Genomic DNA, 21,329 nt, shown 5'->3' with positions numbered 1-21,329 from the left:
GAACACAAACCGGTGATGTTGGACCCTGGTGTGACCCTTCTTCTATTGATGCCAGACCAACAAATGCCCCAGAAGTGGAGACCCTGAGTAGCGCACTCCTCCTGGACCATTCAACTTTGCGTCCTTTGATTTCCTGTATCAAAGCCGGAGAAGGAAATAAATGTCAATCAGGAAATGTGCCTCCAACTATTTGCTTGAAGAATAAACTACAGAAGCAGCAATGGCGAGTTCAACTCAGCCAGGGAGCGACCTCATGATGGAAAACCTGTACAACATGGTCCACTCCTTTTTCGTGGACATGGACTCAGAGCAGTGGGCCTCGCTGATGGCCGGGAACCCAGACGTCAACACCGAATTTAAGTTAGCCGAACTCCTAATGAATATGGTCTCTGGCATTGCGAAATCCTTCTTGACGCCTTTAGAGAACGTCGCCAAGGTTTCTGAGGAGCGTGTCCTCGCAGCTGTGAGGAACAGCGTCCCGCAGACCTTTGGTCGTGTATTCAACATTGAGGAGGAGAAAATCAAAAGTGACAGCACGAAGAACTTTGTAAGCCTTGTGGCACAGGAAGTGACGGACAGCGTCAAGTCCAGTCTGTCGGTCCCGAGGCAAGAGCCGGGTGCCGGCGACACCTCGTGCCGCCTCAGCGCCATGATCAAAAACGCTTGCCGGATGATCAAGTATTTCCTGTCAATGGTGTTTAGCAAACCCAGGTCCAGAAGGAGTAAAACAGCCAGTAAGAAGGAGGTGGAGGTGCTGACACCTCTGGACATTGAGACCGAAGCCAGCAGCATGGTCAAGGATGACTTCCTGCTGGCAACTGCCCAGGCGGTTCAGGAGATCCTCCTGACTAAAGTGCGTGAGATCACAGAGCCTCTGTTTGGGGATCTGGAAAACGGCCCGGAGCCTGGACTCCTTCAGTCTGAATTTCAAAATGTTTTCATCGACATTGCCCGCATGATCATCCAGGCTCGACGTCTAGAGGAGGTGGACTCGTGCAAGTGCACCAACGAGGACCGGCAGGACAAGTGCTTCAGGATAATTTGGAACCGAATCAGGACAATTTTTGGAAAATATATTTTTAAGGCGCTGCTCCGCCGCTGTCTGGCGCAGGTCCAGTTGGAGTTTCAGTGCGAGCTGACACAGGAAAACAGCCAGAACTTTTTGTCCCACGTGGAGATGCTGATTGTCCCAGAGCAGCGGCAGGACAAGGCCGGGGTAGAGATGGTCCTGGAGACGCTTAAAAATGTCTATAGTCTGAAGAACATTCATCTGCTGAGCGACTTGATGTTCAAGAACATTCAAGCCCTGATGACGCCCGGGTCCATCAAGACCCCTCAGGAACCTGACGTCCTGTATGTCAGGATCGCCAACCGGGTCCGGAATATTCTGGTGCTTGTCAAGTGGTGGCTGAAGACACAAGGGGACGGTCACAGTTGGAGGCTGGCCCGACTTCTGATGAACACCACGACTCTGGGCAGAGAGGACGACCCGGTCACCGTGGTCCAAGAGCTCTCTGAGGGCCAAGAGACAGAGGTGCCCATGCAGATCTTTCTGGAGGATCCAGCTCGAGAGCAGGTGGAGCTCAACCAGGTGAGTCTGCAGATCATCGTGGAGAAGCTGGTGTCCCACATCTACAGCCAGGCGGACTTCAAGTGGCAGGTGAAGAACCCAGAGATCATCATCAACAAGCTGTTCGCAGCAGCGTGGGCCGAGGTCCAGAACATGGCCTTCAGCGTCACGCCAGACCGGTTCGAGAGGATCGTCCAAGAGATTTTTATAGAGCTGAGCAAGAGGTGGGGCACAGCGGACAAGATTCTGGTGATGATGAAGATGCAGAAACCAGAGCTGGAGGAGATCGTCGTTAAGGCGTTCAAAACTCAGCTGCTCGTCCTGAACAACGACGACCTCTGCTGTTGACAGAAGGCACGCCACCTGCAGCTTCCACCTCCAAGGCTCAACCGGAGGAGACTCCGGTTTAAAAAAAACGGACTGAGTACTTTGGCTCCCGGTTCGTCACCTATGTGTGGGTTTTCTCCGGGTACTCCGGTTTTGTCCCAAACAAACGCGTGTAAGTGGTAGATAGGAGTGTAAATATATGTCTCCAGGTTGAGAGACTCGTTCTAATAAACACATTTGTAAAAAAAAAAAAAAATCTCTCTCTCTTGAACGAATTTCAACGACAACCACAATGAAACCTTCACTGACATTAATCACATGAAAATGTAGTGTCACCTCGCCGACAGTAGATGGCGCCATGAGCTACCGCTTCCACTCCCGAGTCTTGCCAGGTCACTCAGTGGAGAAACCAAAGCGTTTCTGGATTTAAATGAAAGGTCGTACTTCTATGGTGAGTTTTCGGAAGAACATCCACTAGGACAAATGTACACACGTTGTTTCTGCTGTAATGAATCCGGACTAGATATACATAACGCCCCTTTACCAGTCAAAACAAAGGCAGCATCGTAAACAAACCTACAGAAAGTAATAGCTAAAAGCTAAAGCTAAAGAAAGTTAATAAACTGTTATATCACCGTTATTCGTACTTTGTTAATGTAACGAGGCTCCGTTAAAAAAACGTTAAGTAGTCTCAGTAGTTAATAGACTCGGACTCGTCACTTTTTATACGTTAATACCGTTAAAATTATGTAAACACTGCGTCAGACTGAGTCAACAGTTACACTGAAAAGTTCGATCTGGTTTGGAGTTGGTTTCACTGTCTACAGCCACACAACTGAGTTGGACTTGACACCTGAACTTTCTGACAAAAATGTTGATGAAAATTAATCCATCAGTGATCGATATTTTCAGCCCGAACTGTGGTCACAATGAACTGAGGATGACGGAACCAGTATGAATCTGTTTGGCTGTGTAAACTGACCGGATATTGGGCCTTGGCGAAGACACTAGTTCAACATCAACTCTTCACACTTCTCTCAACAGACACAAAACGTACCTGTCATTTCAGACCTGTGTGTAGCTGTGTTCTCAGTGCTGGTCTGATGTCTCCATCTGGTGAAGCTTCTGGAGCAGACTGTTTGTCCAAGTCACTGTGTCTGACCTCCAGCAGGACTTTTGGTCCTTTGATGCACAGAATCAAAGGCCCTGGAGGTCATAAAGTCTCTCGTCGTGGATCTCCACTGTCAGCTTTGAGTGACAGAAACCATGGAGAGATCAAGTTCCCAGAAGGAGCTCCGCAGAAGGATCGTGGAGAGCCTCTACGAGCTGGTCCACCACTTCTTCAGCACCATTAGCGCGGACCAGTGGACCTCCCTGAGAACAGGGAATCCAGATTTTAGCACCAAGTTCAAACTGGCCGAACTGCTGATGAACATTGTCTCGGTCTTATCCAAGTCCTTTCTGGTGGCCCTGGAACATATGGAGAAGGTTTCCGAGGAACAGGTCCTGGCCACCGTTGAGAGCACAGTCCCTCAGACCTTCTCTCAGATCTTGAATGTGGAGGAGGAGGAGACGACCAGCGACAGCACCAGGAACCTGGTGAGCCTTGTTGGCCAAGAGGTGACTGAGAATGTCCGCTCTGGTCTCTCAGTCCTCCCCAGGGGACCGAGTCAAAACAAGGAGGCCTCTGGGCGGCTCAATGAGATGATCCGCCACACTTGCCAGATGATTAAAGACTTCATGTCCAAGGTGATGTGCGACACCCCTCCTCGAAGAAGGGCTGGGTCTGGCAAGATGAAGATGGGAGCTTCCTCTTGGGAGCTCCGGGTCCCAACCTCGAGGGAAATCCCTGCCCCGAGTCCAGGCGACTTCCTGAGCTACGTGGCAGACACGGTGAGGGTGGTCATGCTCAGGGAGGTGCACCAAGTAACAGATCCGCTACTAGGGGACTTGGACGGCAATACGGAACCTCCGCTCCTGGACTCAGAGTTTGGGATGGTGGCCAAAGATGTGGCCCAGGTCCTTATCAAGAACCGGCAGGTGGCCGACTCTGTGTGTCCATGTAAAAGTTTCCTCCTCAAACAGAAGATACATAAGTACATCAAGAATCATATCCGGACATTTCTGGGCAAATACGTCCTGAAGGCTCTGTTGCGGCGCTGTCTGGCCCAGATCCAGGTGGACTTGGGTCAGGAGCTGTCCCAAGAAAGCAGTCGCGTCTTCTTGGCCCACTTGGAGTCCCTGATGGTCCCAGAAGGAGACAGAGGCCAAAACGAGGCAAAGGTCTACAAGCGGATCCGGGCGCTCACCAGCCTCCGAAATGCAAAAATCCTGAGTGACTTGATGCAAACACACCTTCAGATTGAAGTTGGCTCGACTGAGAGGACTGTGACTGAGGATCCCCGCAAGGTCCTGTATGTCAGACTCGCCAAGAGAGTCAACGACATTCTGGTCTTTGCGACATGGTGGATCTCCACCCAAGCCAGTGGTCACAGCGAGAGGATGGCCAGACTCCTCCTGGACTCACCGACCCTCGGTGTGCCACCGGCACGTGACAGCGAAGACCCCACAGACTTTACCAGGGTCTGTCTGGAAACTCTGGTGGAGAAGCTCGTGTCCCAGATCCATATCAAGACCGAGATCAACCGGTCACTGAGGAAGCCGGAGATCACGGTCAAGAGGCTCTTTGACAAGACCTGGGCCGAGGTGGAGAACCTGCAGATGAAAATCAGCCCCGACAAGTTTGAAAAGATCGTGAAGACCATTTTCAAAGGCTTGTGCAAGAGGTGGGGATCAGCAGACCGTGTCATGGTTCTGATCAAACTCCAGGATCAAGAGCTTGAGGACTTCATCGTGTCTTCTTTTAGAAGGAAGCTGCTGAAAGCTAAATGAGTGAACCTGGATATGGTGCGACCCCCTCAGCAGACTCTATATTAGAGGCTCTTGAGGAGGGGGATCTTGAGGGTCTTCTGGCTCATCTTTCGCACTCTCAGTCAGGTCATGTGACCCTGCCAGAGACTCTGAGCAACTTCATTGGTTTATTAACACCTTCAAGAAAATCTCCACCGACAAAGATACAATCACAAACTTGAACTGGCAGGTCGGGAGCAGAAGACAAAAGGAACATTAAGGCACATAGAACCTTGTGGAACCACTTGTGCTCCACCAACTGCTGCATTCAGGCATCGGAATGTTGAGACCCTTTGTGATTGGAGTGAGAAGTCATGGGGTGGAACATAGGAATGAAAACTTGGTTGCTCTAAACAAGTCTGTCAAGACGAAAATTAAAAAGTGTAATCTTCGTAAAGGCTCTAGGTTTTCTTTGGAAGAGCGTTGTCGGGGTTCGACCCGCAGTCGGTGACGTTGCTCCCCAGCAACACTCAGCTGCATTATATTTTCAAACACACGGGGGCGCTCTTTCCGTCAGTGCTCTGTTGAAGTCCACTTGACCTCGTTGTGCTTTCGATTGTACTTTCGCTACTCCACAGGTAGGTGGCGCTCACACAGTCGGACCCATCTTCGAGAACCCAAACAGTGAGGCCCACAAGCAGACACCTGCCCTTCAGTCAGATGGCGCCGCGGTGTCCACGTCCGTCCACGTCCGTCCACGTCAAGCCACGACCCGTGAGACCTCACAGAGGTCAAAGGTCACCAGGCAGCGGTCTGGCTGCCGAGCGAGTTGCTGAAGCGCTTCTTGACGATCATGCTGATGTAGGCCTTCATCAGCTTGGCCACGTCCATCACCTGCAGACAAGATGTCAGGTCACGCTCATTCCCTCAGTCACTCTCCAAGCCGCAGTGTCACCAACCATCTCCGTGTGGAAGGTCAGCTCGCGACCCTCCACTGCGACCTTGTAGACGTTGGGCAGCGGCGCTCCGAAGGACAGGATCTGCTCGTAGCTGAAGACCTCCAGCGGCCAGGGCTCCCCACGCTTGTACAGTGACACGGCCTCACGGCTAACCCCAAGCCACAGCTCCGCCGGGTACGACCCGTCAAGACACTGCATACATGTGCACCGGAACGTCACTTCCTGTTTGTCACCTTCAGGTGGCGCCAGCGTTCTCACCTCCACGTTGAAGAGCGTGGATCCGTACCCCGGCCACTCCTTCACCAACGCCATGTACTTGGCTGCGGCCTGGTCTTGGTTCATCCCCTGCAGCTTTCTCCACTTGTCCATCACGCTGGTCCTAATGGTGGCTGTCTCCTCCCTCACCCAGACCTCCAGCTGGTTCTCGTCCTCCAGACGCTGTTGACTAATGGAGCTGCTCCTGAAGCTGCGCCTCAGTGTCCCTTCCAAGAAGCTCGAGCGTTTCTTTTCCGATGTTCCACATCGTTCAGAGATGGTACCGGAGCCTGGGGCGAAGGTCCTGGCAGAATTCTGGACCCGGGCACGCAGTCGTGCCATAGGGAAGACCTGGGCGAGTTCAGGGACGTCTGCCTGGGTGCTGTAGTCACCAAGAAGGTACTGGAGCCTCAATGCAGCCAGAAACTGCAGGGTCTCCTCAGGCGCCGGGTATTGACCCCTTATTACGGCCTCATGAGCCTGCCGGGTCAGAAGCACTTGGGTCAACTTCTGCTCGCTCGGTCAGGGCTACCTGGAGGAGAGAGTTGGAATCCCACCTGCTCAAAGATGAAGGCAAATTCCACGCTGTCCCGCGGAACGCTGTCCGTGTCTAGGAAGCAGTAGAGTTTGAAGTAGAACTTCCAGCCCGAGTTCCGTGGCTCTGAGGTGGCTGACAATCTAAGGAAATACCCATAAGATTCATGAACCTGGAAACCAAAAGTGACTAGGTACCAGACCGGACCTCTCGAAGCGGGCCAGCACATCGGCCACCACGGTGCGGTTCTCCACTGCCTTCTCCGTCCAGTCGTTGTGTTCAAAGAGAGCAAATGAGTTTCTGCTGTTTTCCATCGAGAGGCCGCGCAGAAGCTTCTCCACCACCTGACACACACAGTTAGTGTTAGCATCACAGCTGTGGACTTGGGATCACACAAGCACAAACCTCTCCGGCCGTAGTGTGAGAGTTGATGGAGATCTTGCAGCAACCTCCACCGTGACAGAAGACGGTGGCCCTCATGTCTTGTCGGGCAATGATGGACCGGATCTCCTCCTGCGACGGGACATTCTCTCTGGTTCTGGTTCTCCTCAGAGAGTCCAGGGCAAAGGCGGCATAGTGCCCCATCTCTGTGCCGGGGAAGAGCTCTCTGGTCCTGCAGAGGAGGAGCACAGGACGGGTTAGTGGTGAAAAACCCAGCCCTGCAGGAGGTTCTGAGGGCCGGACAAACCTCTTGAGGTGGAACTTGAGGTATCTGCTAATGCTCCTGCTTGGGATGAAGCTGCAGCTCATGCAGGTGAGAATCCTCCAGCTACAGATGTTCCCAGGTCCACCAGGGCGGGGTGGACGTGTGGTCTGTTTGATCAGCTGACAGTAGATCTCGTCCCGCAGAGCCTTCAGTTCCAAGCCCGTCTGCACGATTCCCTGGATGAACGGAACTGGGTCTGACACACCCTCCAGGTGCTGCAGGGAGCTGAACACCTTCTGAGCCTCCTCCTGAAGAGTGGTGTATGGTCTGGTCCTACCAGCTGAGAGGAGACCAGGATATGTCCTTTCAGAAACTGCGGTCGTCTTCCTGAAGTACACAGACCAGATGGACTCACCTGTTGGGCAAATCTCTCCGTAGGGTAGCGGCAGCAGCGGAGAGTGCAGTGGGTGAACACTGTGCCGAAGGATTGGGTTCCTTTGGTAGATCTGATCCACCACCTCCGAGTTCAGACAGTTCTCCTGAGGAGACAGGACAGCGGACTTCTTAGATCACCGGTCAGGGTCTCACGTTGGAGACTGGAGCACCCACCTTGATGTCGTGGATCAGTTGCTGGGTCGGCGTATCAATGGGGGCTTTGCTGTCGATGACGTTCTGCACGGCGCCGGCCCAGCGGGCCGCCTCGTTCAACAGCTTGCTGTAGAGCCGGTACGAGTGTTTGCGCCCGAACACGATGACGTTCCAGTAACCTGCGAGAGCTCAGCATGAGTCCCACCAGAGGTCAGCTGCAGAAGGTCCAACTCACCTGTCTCTTTGAAGACCTTCTCGTCCGGCAGAACCACAGAGCAGAGGCTGTTCAACACCAGCGTCCCCAGCTTGGGGGCGCTCCGCTCCGAACTCTTGTAGTAGTCCAGAGAGTTGTGGGTCAGAAGGAACCAGCGCTTCTTCAGCTTCAGCGACGTTCTGCTGCTGGTCTTCACCTCCTTGTGCAGCCAACCTGCAGGACACACGTCACATGACCCGTGTCCCAGATCTAGCGTGGGCGTGTTTGTGCATCACCTCGGATGATGAACTCCTGCCCGTCCACTCGAGTGTCTCCCTTGGATCGCTGCAGCAGGGTGATCCAGTGGTGCATCTCTTCAGGAGTGTCGGCATTGCAGTGCAGCACGCGGTTCGCTGTGATGATGACAAAGGAGTTCGGCCTGCAAGGAAGTCAGCGGGTGAGGAGGACGTTCCCTGCATGATCATGGCGCTTCTCTCACCTCTCAGGGTTGTCAGACGCACACACGGAATCGATCATCCCGACATCTAGAGTTCCCTGTTGACACACACATGTAAAGAGGCTAGAAAATGAAAGCTATTTACCACAATTAGTGGTGGCACTACAAACATGGAGGAATCCCTGAACAAAAGCATCTGTTTGCTTTTGTTCAGGGATGTTTTTCGCTACACAATGTCCAGGGTTTCCACTACTCTGAATGGACTTGAAATTCTTATAAAATTGAAATTCTTATACAAATATGTCCAAGACATTAAAAGAGCTTTAGTTTAAATAAGGTGATACAAAAACTTGAATATAGACACCATCGTGAGTTATTGAGCTATTGTCAAACTGATGCAAAATAAACAATATTTTGTTGTTTAAATGTATGTATGGCTCATCATCTGATTCAGGAATATACCAAATTCATTCAAATTTAAAAAATGTGGCTTCTTGTGGCAAATATTCTGATACCATTAAACTGCAATTAATTGAGATTAATTAATCATAAATTCTCGAATTAATTCATTTTTTTAATCAAATCCCCTCCCTACCCACAATGCATCGGCAGAACTCACCACAGCATTCTGAGGATTCGCCTGCTCGTCGTGCATCTCGCTGATCTCCTGCTCTGTGGAGCCGCTGACCTGACTCAGCACGCTGAACCACTGGCTGTTACCATGGAGACACCAGTGTTACCACAGAGACACGTCACTGAGGATCTGAATTAACCGTCAGCACACCTGGCGTCCTCCGCCGTCTCCGCGATCAGGTGATACGTCCGGTCAGGCATCACGATGTTGATGCCGTTCTCTTTGCCCGTGTTGTCGACGACGTCCCTGCGGAGACAGACGGGTGTCACCGACCGAGTTCACCACCGCAGCACCAGCAGCTCCAGCTTACTTGGCGTTGTGCATATCTAGGACGCCCTTGAGCCGGTCCTCGCCGTCGTTCTCGAAATACATGAGTTTGCTCTGGCGCAGCACGAACCAGCGCCGCTTCCAGTTGCGGCGCGAAAGTGTGGACGAGCCGCCGCCCTTCTTGTGCAGCCAGCCCTGCTTCAACGCCTCCTGCTTCGCGCGGAACCACAAGAAGGTCTCGTCCTTCAGTACGCACCAGCGCCGTTTCCAGGTATTCATCAGGCCGCCTGTAGGGGGCGCGTGGGGGTCAGAGTTTCTCACACACGCACAGAAGCGCACACACACACCTCTGATGAGCAGAAAGCTGTGGAAGTACGGCAGCGTCACGCAGCTGTAGACCGAGTCCCGGCGGAACGACAGGTCATCGTCCATGTCTAGGCGGTCGAAGTCGTCCTCACTGTCCTCAAACTGACACACACACACACAGGAAATGTTTGACACGTTTTTGCATGCGGCGACATGGCGGGAAACTCACCGAGGACTGCGCCCCCTCTGAGCCAAGGCGGTAGATCCCCGAACTGTTGTAGGTGCTGACTGAGCCACGGCAGTCTGGGGACCACTGACCACTGCGGGGGTGAGACAAGGCCATGCTGCCACTGGACACGATGGCACCCTCGTCAAAGTAGTCCTGGTCGTAGTCCGACTCCTCGTCTGGAGGGATGAGCTCCACCGGGTCCTCGGAGGGAGGGCTACAGTGGGGTGGGGGCAGCATGTGGTGAAGGATCGTGGTCGGCGGTAGCGGTGGGATCACCCGGTCGTTGGCGTAGGGGTCTTCCTCTGAGGAGTCGTCACTGGTGCGAATTCCACTGGTTCGCTGCCCATCCGAGTGTCCGTGTTCGCTGGGGTTGGGCGAGTCCTTGAAGGCCTCGTCGTCGGCACCGAAACCTTCGTCCACTTCCTCTTCCTCACGCCGCTCACAGCAGGGCGCCTCCTTCTCCTCTCCCCCCGCACCTCCCAGGGAGTTCTCGATGTTCCTCACGCACTCATCGATCTCATCGAAGTTGAGCGAGTCCAGGAACATCTGCGCCGCCCGGCAGGCCTCGTCCTCCAGCCGCTGCAGCTCCTGGTCCCGCAGGAGCTGCAGGCGGCTGAGGGACGCCTCGGTGAGGGACTGCTCCTGGCGCTCCTTCTTCCGCTGCAGCGTCTGGATCTCCCGCTCCAGCCGCAGGATCTCCTCCACTTGGGAGGCCTCTTGAGGATGGATGCCCACCTCCTCTGTGACCTGCTGAGAGTCCAGCAGAGGCCCTGACTGCCCCGACACTGGCAGTAGTGGAGCAGTGAGCACTTCAGCTTGCTGCTCCTCCTCCCTCCATTGCTCCCCCTGGGGACCGACACACAGCTTTAGAGTCACTAGCTGTTTGACAACACTCTTGTCTAGATGAGAAACAACCCGTACCTGTGAGGCCACTCGCTCCGCCTCCACACGCTTCCTCTCCCTGCACACAAACACAACTTCATTGATGAACTTTACTGGTCTGAATGAAAGTGAACCAAGCTCACCTCTCCTCCTCTTCCATCCTTTTCTGCTCCTCTTCCGCCCTCTTTCTCTCCTCGTCCCTCCTCCTCCTCTCTTCCTCTTCTTCCCTCCTCCTCTCTTCCTCTTCCTCCCTCCTCCTCTCTTCCTCCCTCCTCCTCTCATCCTCCCTCCTCTGCTCCTCTTCCTCCCTCCTCCTCTTCTCCTGCAGCAGGACCTTGAAGGTCCGGCGGGCCAGGTGACCTCTAACCCTCGTCTGCAGCGTGACGGCGGCCCTCCGCTGCTGCAGGAACTTCCTCCTCCAGTAGAGGGCACGACAGTTCTTCTGGACCACCAGGATGCTGCGCAGCAACTTCCTGTATCGCTTCCTGATGGACAGTGAGACACGTTATTCTTCTTCTCCACCAGCCGCCTCCCTCACTCCTGTCCATATTCCTACCTGGCCAGGTGTCCCAGAATGTGAGCTCTGATGATCATTGCTGCTCTCAAGACCTCCAGCTCTCGCAGCTTCTCCAGACGACGCTCCAAAGACTCTCTCAGGAAGACCTGAGGAAGTGGGGGAGGAGGTGAGAGGACGAAGCAGGAGGTTGGACGTGACCTCCCTCACCTTGGTCTTCCCCAGCTGCCACTCAGCAGAGCTGCTATCATGTAGCTGCAGCAGCTGAAGGCAGCGCCCCCTGGGGTCATCTGCTGAGACCGCACGCCGCATCAGCACCTGGTACCTGCGAGGAGATCAGGGTTCAAACTTTGACTCTCCTCTCCAGGAATCGGCACAAACCTGGCACAGAATTCCTGGAATGGTCTCCGGATGGGAAATCCTGCCCGCCTGATCTTCACTGTCTCCAAGATTCCGGAATATCGGAGCTGATTCAGAACCAGCGACTGGTCAAAGAGGTCCGGCATCTGTGGAGGGACACGGCAGAGACATGGAGCGTTGGGAATGCTGGGAATGCTATGGGAAGAACGCACCACCAAGTACAGCAGTCGGTGACATCATCGCGGATGAAAACTAATTAGCAACCGATCAGCAGAAATTATTGACGAGCGCCTGCGGCGACTTGATGATGGAGGTCGTGACTTGTTATGTCATTCCCGATAGACGCCGAGTCAGCACGTCCTCTTCAGGTGAAAAACCTCACTACACCAGTCATGAGTCAGGTTCGCCAAGATCCCAGCATCAGCCTGAAAATCAAGCTTGCGGTACCACAAGTCCGAGTCAAGGACCGAGTCCCATGTGTAGATGGACAAATCCAAAATCATCCAAGTCATGAGTCCCACTTAACACCAACCATTTCAGTTGAGTCGAGCAGACAAGTGCTTCGCAGTGCTCAAGTCCCAGCGACTACTTCTCTGGGAAATAAGAGACAAGAAGCATTGGGTCCAATAGCAAACACCTCAGCTCTGACGTGATGCTGACAGCAGCAAAGAACGCCCAACACTGAGGAGCCATTGATGGTCCGGGGTCTCGCTCGCCCTCTGACCCCCTGGGGCGGGAGGGTTCCCCGAATAAGAGGGCTCATTCATTCTCACACTATTGTCTCTTTATCCAGCAGGTCGTCGCTACAGGACCCCGCGAAGCTGAAGATGCCGGATACTGGTGAGCTTGCACCTCAACCACTGCTCATTAGCACGATAAGTATTAGCATGAGAAGCGCTAGCTTCCAAGAACCCTCAAGTGCCGGGTCCCCAGCAGCAACTGTGCAACAAAGATCCCTGGAGACGTGAAGACGACAGACCTCCATCAAAAGAGCCGCTCTACTCCGAGTATCCTCTCAATGTCTCGACCAGGACCCGGTGCTCTGAATTCAGTGCACACACCAGCACGACATGTCCCTCACACGTCTATCACTGCCGAAGGCAAACTCACCAGGTTCTACAGCTCCACTGTGACCAGCAAAGTGGCATCCCTTCACCGAGCAGGTCCACAAACACACCACACACACCAACAGCCTGCAGCTAAATCCCTCTTTTCCCATCAATGAGCAGACGAGGACTGAAGGGACAACATCTCTGCCTCACACACACACACAGACAGACATACACAAAGGCTTGTTAACTTCCCTCTCAGAGTAAAGGTGGGAGGGACATGGTTGCCATGGCGATACATCTCCAACTGAGGCTGATTTGTGCAGCGCTCTCGGGTGTGTGAGAATGTGTGTGTGTGTCGGACAGCAATATTTTAAGTGAATCTAAATGGTTATTTTATACAACCGTATGTGTTTATAGTTAAAAAGTGTTTAAAAAAAGCTATTAACATTTTAATTCATAAAGAAACCTTTTATCTGATAGTGTGTGTGTGTCTAGATCTGGATGACAAACATCAATGCATTGATCTTTCCAAAACGTGTGTGTGTGTCCAGGAACCACTGGTTGTTCCACCTGTTACATAACTTGACCTTGTGTGACCTCTCAGCAGAAACTCACCTTCTGTGCATTTGGTTTGATACAGCGAATAAAATACGGGTTTGACGTGTTCAGAGTCGACATGAGCGAGTGAAGAGAGTCCTGCAACAGACAACACTGTCAGTGTAAGAGGGAGTGTGTGCGTGAGTGTGTGTCTCCACCTTGAACTGTGAGCTGACGGTGGGTCGTCGGTGTTTGTTACTCTTCAGCGTGTCTTGATTGTTGCGACTGTGAACGTTTTCAAAAAGATCGTAGACGAAGTCGGACCTGAGGAAGCGACACGGTAGCTGTGACGTCCACCCATCGATATAGTCGTTCACCACATTCAGCTCTTATTATTTTAATATGGGAACAGCTCCCCCTGCTGGCTACGGTGTTGTACTGCAGAGGTGGATGAAAACAGATTTCCCGCTCACTCTGTTCCTGACAATTTGAACTATTATGGAGGCGAAAGAGCAGAAGCCTGCTGGTCTGATGATGGACACATAAAGGTCTAATGATGAAGACTCACCTGCTCTCCTTCAGCAGATTGAGGACATCGTCTCTAAAAGTGTCCCTGTTCTTCTCCAACATTCCTCTCACATCGTACAGAACCTGGAGCAGGGAGCGGAGTGGTCAACACACTCGGAGGCACACACACCAACACACACCAACACAAACCTCTCCAGCGTAGTGCCTGACTCCGAACAGGTGAACAGCGACCCGAGGTTTGATGTAGAAATAGTTTTTCTGCATCAGAGGCACCGACATGTCAACACAAACAAACAAACAAACAAACAAGCTGTTGTGTACCGAGTGCTGACTGTGAAGTTTCTCCAGCAGAGTTTCATCCGTCGCCTTTGGGAAGTGACTCTCCTCGTTCAGGAGCGACAGAAGACCCAGTTTCTGAGAAGACAAGTTGTACGTCAGCACCATCATCATCATCGCCATCTTCATCACTAACAACCCCAGAGCCTCACCTTCTCAATCAGATCCAAACACTCACTGTTGTCCTTCCAGTCGATGTGGACCCAGACCAGCCCCTCCCTGCAGGGAAAACATCAGTCACACACAGTCTTGTATTTGTATCCTTCTGGGGACATGACATTTCTCTGTGCCACAACCCTTTCCCCAGCCTCTCAGCCTAAACCTAACCGTCCAAAACAAAGGACTCAGGGTCATATAATGACCCAGTTATTTAGAAGTCTCCATCCTCAAACTCAGGCTTGACCTTGTGGGGTCCGACCAAATGTCCCCACAAAGTAGGACAACAAGCCACACACTCATGGACCTACTTGTTGTACTCCAGCTGCTCCAGAGAGAAGATGTGCTTGTTGAAGTACTCCTGCAGCTTCTCGTTGGCGTAGTTGATGTTGAACTGCTCAAACGTGTTCTCCTGCAGGGACACCTGGGTCAGAGCCGCCCACAGACCGTGCGCGCGCCTCCGACCAACACACACCTGGAAGTTCTCAAAGCCGAAAATGTCCAGGATGCCGACGGACTTGAAGTCCTCAGGTCCTCTGATGCGGAGGTTGAGTTTTCGGATGATCCAGGTGAAGCACTGCGAGTAGAGCGCCATCGCCAACGAGTCCCGCGAGTCCACCGCCTGACGCACAGCAAAACAAGATCAACAGCAGCCTTCAGAAACCTCCTCGCCACGACTCTGGTCCTGCAGCAGCGTACCTGCTCCACAGTCAGCGGGGTGGAGATCTCCTCTCCCCGCAGGATCATGGACCGGTGGGTCAGCACTTCAGCCAGCTGCTCACAGTCCAGGCCCAGCAGCTCTGAGGTCCGGGCGAGAGCTGCAAGAACCGAGCTGCGGTCACATGATCCAGTCTCACCACAGTGCTGGGCTACATCTTACCGGACTTGGACGTGACCTGAGCTCCTCCGGCCGTCATGAACTGAATGTTACCCGCGTGCAGAATTCCCGCCAGCAGTCGCAGGATCTCGTCTGTGTGCTCCTCGCTGAAATTCATCGTCCTCATGGAGTTCTGGGAAAAAAGCCGGAGTCAAAACTTCGTACACAAGGAGAAGCGAGAGGAGGTTCTCAGTACCAGGACTTCGTGGAATGTTTCCTGGTCATTAATGGTCTCGTCGCTGCAGCAGCCGCTCTGGTTTAGGTAGTGGAAGTTCTCCGCTGGCGCCAGACCCAAAGCCTCTGCAGAGACCCGGAACACCGGTCAGAGCCTCACACTGTGACCCGGACCCGAGGGAACTCACCATGTTGGCTCTTGTTGGTTCCAGCCACCAGAGCATAGAACATGTGGTAGTTTCTCTCTCCAGGGTTCTGTCTCACAACCCGGTTCTGAGGGGGAGGAGAAGTTAGCCGGATGGAATCAGAAGACGCACAGAGAGAAACTCACCTTTTCTAAGAGGTCTGAGGTCAAAGGTAAGTCAAGGGACACGCTTGTTTACACATGGCAGGAAGAGGTCAAGGAAAGGTGAAGTGAGAGAGATGGAAGGAGGAGGTGAAGAGGAGGAGATGGAGTGAAGACAGAGGGGGTGAGGACGTGCAGGTCTGTTGTAGGAAGGATACAGTCGAGGATGCGCCCTCCCTGAATGTTTCCTTGCTGACTGAAGTGCAGCTGCACGAACTTCCCGACGCGACTGGAGTTGTTGTTGAAGACCGTCTTGGCATTTCCGAATGCTTCCATGATGGGACTGTAGGGGGAGCAGAGGAGCAGTTTTATCTGCTTCTGGAGGGGCCGAGTTCCTGACTCACCTGCTCTCCAGCAGCGCCTCCTCCACATGGGACGTCCGGACTTGTGCCGACGCCTCCAGAGAGTTCTGGCTCATGGCCGACAGGAACTTGAGGATCAGCTTGGTGCTCTCGGTCTTCCCGGCGCCGCTCTCGCCACTGAGCCAGGACGGCATACAGTATCAGCATGAGGACGGGTCGAGGCATGCGCCCCGCCGGACTCACCTGATCAGGACACACTGGTTCTGTGGGCGCCTCCATAGCGAGCGGTAGCACTCGTTAGCGATAGCGAAGATGTGTGGCGGGATCTCTCCTAGGTGGTGCCGACTGTAGAGCTCCACGGCGGCTCGGTCGTACAGGTCAGGCAGCGGCTGGTACGGGTTGATGGCAGCGAGGATGGACCCGATGTACGTCTGGAGAGCAGAGGAGAAGATCAGACCGGGACCATGAGGCAGCTAGCGTTAGCAGCCAGCCAGTGACTTTACACGAAAGAAGAATTGTCATGTGACCTCAGCCTCCAGGACACAGGATCAGTTCACATCCACCCAGGACAATTACACAGTGGTCACCTGCTGTAGTGAGTCTGATCCACTTTGTTGTCGTGACCCACTGACCCACTTTCTCTACACGCAAATGCAGACTTTGTTTATACCCACAGAGACTCTGTGTGTGTGTGTGTCGGTCACGGACACGAGCGCGAAAAAAAAAACAGTCACGATGGTCTGGTTTCTCTGGAGTCGGGTCGAGGTTCTGGTCATGTGACGGCTCCAGGAAAATGAGTCTGAGTCTTGCTTCTCCATCGGCTCAGTGGAAGGCTCAGTTGCAGAAAGTTCACAGGTTGAATTCCTGCACTGAACAATGTAAACGTGGGATCAAGTTTCCTGCGTCACCTCTGTGGAATGACTCCTGCAGCGGTCCAGAGCCTGGACCACCGACCCGAGTGCCGTTAATCACAGTGGGAAGTGGGGGGCACCAGGACTGACGACAGTCAAGAGTGAAGATGAGATGCTCTTCCTCACTTCTCTCTCGTTCCCTTGCTTCTTACTTGTTCCCTTTCTTCTCTCTTGATTCCTCACTTCTTTCTCGTTCCCTCACTTCTTTCTTGTCCCCTCACTTCTCTCTTTTTCCCTCACCTCTCTCTAGTTCCCTCCTTTTCCTCTTGGTCCCTCAGTTCTCGCTTGGTCTTTAATTCCTTCACTTATCTATTGTATCCTCGTCTAACTCTTGTTCCCTTCCTTTTCTCTTGTCCCCTCAGTTCTCTCTAGTTCCCTCACTTCTTTCTTGTTCCCTTGCTTCTCTCTTGTCCCTTCACTTCTGTCTAGCTCCCTTTCTTCTCTCTTGTTCCCTTGCTTCTCTCTTGTCCCTTCACTTCTCTCTTGTTCCCTCGCTTCTCTCTAGTTCCCTCACTTCTTTCTTGTTCCCTTGCTTCTTTCTTTTTCCCTTGCTTCTTTCTTTTTCCCTTGCTTCTCTCTTGTCCCCTCACTTCTCTGTAGTTCCCTTTCTTCTGTCTTGTTGTCTCACTTCTCTCTATTTCCCTCGCTTCTCTCTTGTTCTGTCGCTTCTCTCTAGTTCCCTCAGTTCTCGCTAGGTCTTTACCGTAATTCCTTCACTTATCTATTGTATCCTCGCGTAACTCTTGATCCCCTTCCTTCTCTTCTCATGGCTTCATCGGTGCTGGTGCCAACAGGGGGGCAGCCAGGAATCTTGGGGCCTCTGATAAGGTCGGACTCGGGTCTCAGGCCTCACCTGGTCTGCTTTGAACGCGGCAGGGAGAGAGTCACTTCCTGTGAGCCTCTCAACTCTTCTTACATTCCTCAAATGTACCAGCTCTGAACAACAAGGTAGAAACTGTCCACTTGTGAGTCAGTTCACTGACAAGTGTCAACATTTGCTTGTTCTCTCTCGCCGTGTTAGCTTAGCGCCAGTGCTAACTGATGCGGCGGGTCGCCACACACTTACATAGATGTGTGTGTGTCTGTAGCGCAGGAAGAGGTTGTGCAGGACGGCGCCATCGTGAAGGTCCTCCAGAGTGGACATGTCCTCCACCCAGGCCCCGCTGCTGCCGCTGCCATGCATGGGCTGGACCTTCTGCTGCGTCAGAGTGTTCTGCTTGTAGGTGTAGACCTGCGGACAACAGCCGTCAGACCAGAAGACGTGTGGCTCACACACACAGTGACTGGACGACCATCTGCGGCACCTGTCGGCAGGTGCTCCAGTTACACACCACAGATGGCCGATGCACACACAGATCATACCAGAGTCATGTGACCTTGTCAGTGAACAGCACTGCTGCTGCTGACTTTTGTTGTGTTGTTTCAAAGAAACAACAGACAGGAAGCAGTTACCTGACCATAGTCTGTGGCGAAAACGACCACGCCGCCGCCGCCCGAGGACACGGTGCTGGGAAGATACTGGTCATCCTCTCGAAGCCAAACACGCTGGCCCTGCCGACCACAGAGGTGCACTGTTATTGTGTTCACAGGAATGCACACACATCAACAAACAACAGTGACCCCCGAGGAGTGTGTGTCCTCCGCACGCGTGTGGGACTCAGCGTGACGTCGGGGGTACGGGGGTCGCGGGCGGGGTGAGGACGCCGCGGGGAGCAGCAGCTGCGGTGACGGAGGATCCACTTCCTGTCAGGAACAATCGGGTTTCTGTTCGCCGTCGCTCACACTGACACTGAGAGCTTCTGTTGTGGTGCCCGAGTCAGCGACCAAGACCAAGAGCGAGTCCCAAAGCCAGGACAGAGCTCTGAGACCAGGAAACCTCAGAGTAACATAGTCCGTCAGTTCCATTAAAGAGTAGCGATTCGAGCGAGGCAAACACACTCACACGAGAACAAACATACGCACACACTCGCACAAACATTTTTTCATACACACACACACACACACGACATCCTGACATACACTTCCTGTCTGTGTGTTTTTCCTGCTAGCCACAGAGGTCAGAGGTTAAAGGTGAAGCGAAACACCAGGAGAGGCCGAGTGTTGCTCAAGGGCACAAAGGCAGCAGGGGAGACGACCGCCACTGTGTTTTCAAGTGGGGTCCAGTTGAAACACAGCGGGTACAAACTCAGAACCTCCTCTGCTCAGCAACGAAGCAGCAAATCTGCAAGCTGTTTAAATTCTTTCTGGCCGCCACTACGGTGTCACGTTTCACTTTTAACAGTGGGGGAGGAGGGGAACCGAGGTGGGAGGAGGGGGGGGGGCACCAGAACCACAGTTCATAAAAGCTTGTAAACCGGGCCGGACTCAAAAACCCATTAATGTCTGTGATTGAACCTTTTAGTTTTTATGGTTTTAATGAGAATGTCAGGCTCCGAGTGTGCGAGGGTGTGTGTGTGAACCTGGTTTAGCTATACTTGTGGGGACATTTTGGCTGGTCCCCACAAGGTTCAGGTTCAATATGACGATGAAAACTTCTAAATAACTAGGGCATAATAATTAAGTTTAACTCTGGTTCAGAGTCCGGGTTATGGTTAGCCATTTGTTTTGGATGGTTAGGTTTATGGCGAGAGGCAAAGGAGAGAAAGCATGAAAGTCAGTGAAATGTCCCAGCGAAGACAGCGGTACAAGTGTGTGTGTGGCGGTCTGACTGCAGCTCACACGACCACACACTAAAATAGTTTCTGGGTCATTGATGTTCTGACGAGCCCAGGAGTCGTCACGGTAACAAGTAGTCATGTGACGTGCTCATTTGTTTCCTCAACTGACGGTTGAAGATAAACACACCTGAGGCCACGCCCATCTGGAGTGCACACAAACCGACTCTACTGAGTCAACACACACACTCGCGGGGAGGAGCTTCATCAAACTGTTTGCTTGTGCAGACACATATGTGACCTTTGACCTGGTGCTGGATGCAGTTTGAAAAGAGCCAATCAGAGAAGGCGAGTCTGAGTCACCTGCATGTGCGTCGGCACCTGACAGGTCGGTTCTGACCCGCAGCAGGTTCAGAAGAAAACAGACGCCGCAGAGCGCAATCCGAGGTCGGAGGTCATGTTCAGTCTGTCCACTGCTGGACGCCCCAGGAACAACTCTTTTCGATGACTGAAGTGATGACTCACGTCCTGCTGACGCACGACTCAGGTGAGTCGCACTGATGACGTCACAGGTTTGAAGACAAACACCCCCGGGAACGTTTGCTCTTCTAAAGAGGCAGAACCAAATGAAGGTTCCACACAGACAAACATGTCTGGGTCGGTTTCAAACATGTGTAAACAAATGCAGAACAGCTATGATGGGGAATTGAACCAACAACCATCAGTCATGGAGCGACTTCTATTAATAACCCCAGAGTTCTAGGCAGGAAACGAGGAGGTGCGGAAATACCGGAGATCCACCGGGACTGAAGCCAGACACACTCTGATGTTCCCTTCTGAGGAGTGAGTGAGTGAGTGAGTGAGTGAGAGTGTAGGTGTGTGTGTGTGTGCAGTTTCTTCTGCTGCACAAAGGAAGAAAGAAGTGCCGCACAAAAGTTCAGAGTTTCAGCTGCAGAATGTGGAGGTGCGTTCCACTTGTGCTTGAAGGTTATTGAGCAAAGTAGTGACAGCGCCCCCAACCTCATGAAGCAGAGTCAGAGATGCTGAATGAAGTCTGGACCTCCATGGTTACCGACTTTGGAGTGTTCACCAACAACAGGTCATTTGTCAAACTCTGAGATTCACTTGCTGATAACTTTGAAGGCCCCCCTACGGGTGGACAAAGCCTTGAGGTTCTGATACCACAAGTCAGTTCCACACAGGTGAGTTGCATGGTACACATCACCTGATGGTTGACCGATCCTCAGAGATTTCAGAGTGACAGCGAGTCAACAGACTGAAGAGAAGCACCATCTTTATGATTCGACACTCAGTTCAAGTGATGCCACGATGAGGAACATGAATAAGGGATGAGAGGAACGTAATGAGGTTTGACCAAATTACCTGTTGCCATGACAACTGTCAGCCATGCTGACCATGCTGAGACCAGCTAGCAGCTGCTGGACTAACACCGGATATCGCGGTACCGACGTGGAATCGTGAAACTGTGACTCGAAGCGATTAGTTCAAAGTTCTTTGTCCGCAAACGGAGCAAACGAGTTCTAACTGTCACGAGTCAGTTGTCGACAACTTATTACACTGCTGTGCTCCAGTACTAACGCTGCTCACGAACCCAGTGTGGGGTCAGCGGGCGGTTTCGAACCATCAACGCCGTCTCACCTCCGCGAAGAACAGATCCATGGTCGCTCTGCAGCCCGCTCATGAGGAGTCCAGCCGAAGGAAGAGCGGCAGGACCGGGATCCAGACCGGGTCCAGTCTGGGCTCATGAGAGGACGGTGACCCGGGGAAACGTCACCCTCTGCCGCTGGCGCCGTCCGCGACTTCAGCGGCGTCTAAATCGACGTTTTGGAGCCCAAAACAGCCGCGGCGAGACGGACAGGAGCC

The 21,329-nt window shown here is 52.9% G+C and overlaps 3 protein-coding genes across 5 annotated transcripts in view; 1 reads left to right on the top strand and 2 right to left on the bottom strand.

Moving 5' to 3' along the window:
* The window catches only part of tmem71 (transmembrane protein 71), an 11,497-nt gene extending 8,440 nt beyond the window's left edge, over positions 1–3,057 (bottom strand). For 2 of the 3 annotated variants that reach the window (XM_053883700.1, XM_053883702.1), the window contains exons 1-2: positions 2,955–3,057; positions 11–133 (exon numbers count right to left, since the gene is read on the bottom strand). In XM_053883700.1, coding sequence (XP_053739675.1) covers positions 11–110 — 100 coding nt within the window. In that variant the 5' untranslated portion in view covers positions 111–133; positions 2,955–3,057. The remainder of the gene's footprint in view (positions 1–10; positions 134–2,954) is intronic. The other variant, XM_053883701.1, reaches the window with a different exon arrangement.
* On the top strand, positions 2,289–5,204 carry LOC128769731 (uncharacterized). Its single transcript, XM_053883697.1, has 2 exons — positions 2,289–2,348; positions 3,066–5,204. Exon 2 carries the CDS (start codon positions 3,164–3,166, stop codon positions 4,787–4,789), a length of 1,626 nt encoding a protein of 541 aa, XP_053739672.1. The 5' UTR covers positions 2,289–2,348; positions 3,066–3,163; the 3' UTR covers positions 4,790–5,204.
* myo10 (myosin X) lies at positions 4,464–21,329 on the bottom strand. The gene is made up of 41 exons (XM_053883685.1): positions 21,105–21,329; positions 18,244–18,342; positions 17,858–18,022; positions 16,124–16,311; positions 15,923–16,057; positions 15,737–15,861; positions 15,564–15,577; positions 15,421–15,505; positions 15,255–15,358; positions 15,062–15,191; positions 14,881–14,999; positions 14,657–14,803; positions 14,493–14,593; positions 14,178–14,244; positions 14,011–14,103; positions 13,879–13,947; positions 13,730–13,812; positions 13,380–13,485; positions 13,240–13,320; positions 11,594–11,718; positions 11,423–11,537; positions 11,255–11,361; positions 10,842–11,183; positions 10,738–10,777; positions 9,817–10,662; positions 9,629–9,749; positions 9,325–9,568; positions 9,165–9,260; positions 9,000–9,093; positions 8,423–8,478; positions 8,220–8,362; positions 7,966–8,157; positions 7,752–7,909; positions 7,558–7,681; positions 7,185–7,482; positions 6,902–7,109; positions 6,704–6,840; positions 6,519–6,639; positions 5,965–6,441; positions 5,707–5,898; positions 4,464–5,641 (listed from the first exon to the last, which is right to left on the bottom strand). Exons 1-41 carry the CDS (start codon positions 21,123–21,125, stop codon positions 5,546–5,548), a joined length of 6,264 nt encoding a protein of 2,087 aa, XP_053739660.1. The 5' UTR covers positions 21,126–21,329; the 3' UTR covers positions 4,464–5,545.

The sequence above is a fragment of the Synchiropus splendidus genome, chromosome 13 (assembly GCF_027744825.2).
Source record: "Synchiropus splendidus isolate RoL2022-P1 chromosome 13, RoL_Sspl_1.0, whole genome shotgun sequence".
In the NCBI taxonomy this organism is placed as follows: Eukaryota; Metazoa; Chordata; class Actinopteri; order Syngnathiformes; family Callionymidae; genus Synchiropus; species Synchiropus splendidus.
The sequence above is the reverse complement of the archived record's forward strand: the minus strand, read 5'-3'. Positions and strand labels throughout refer to the sequence as shown.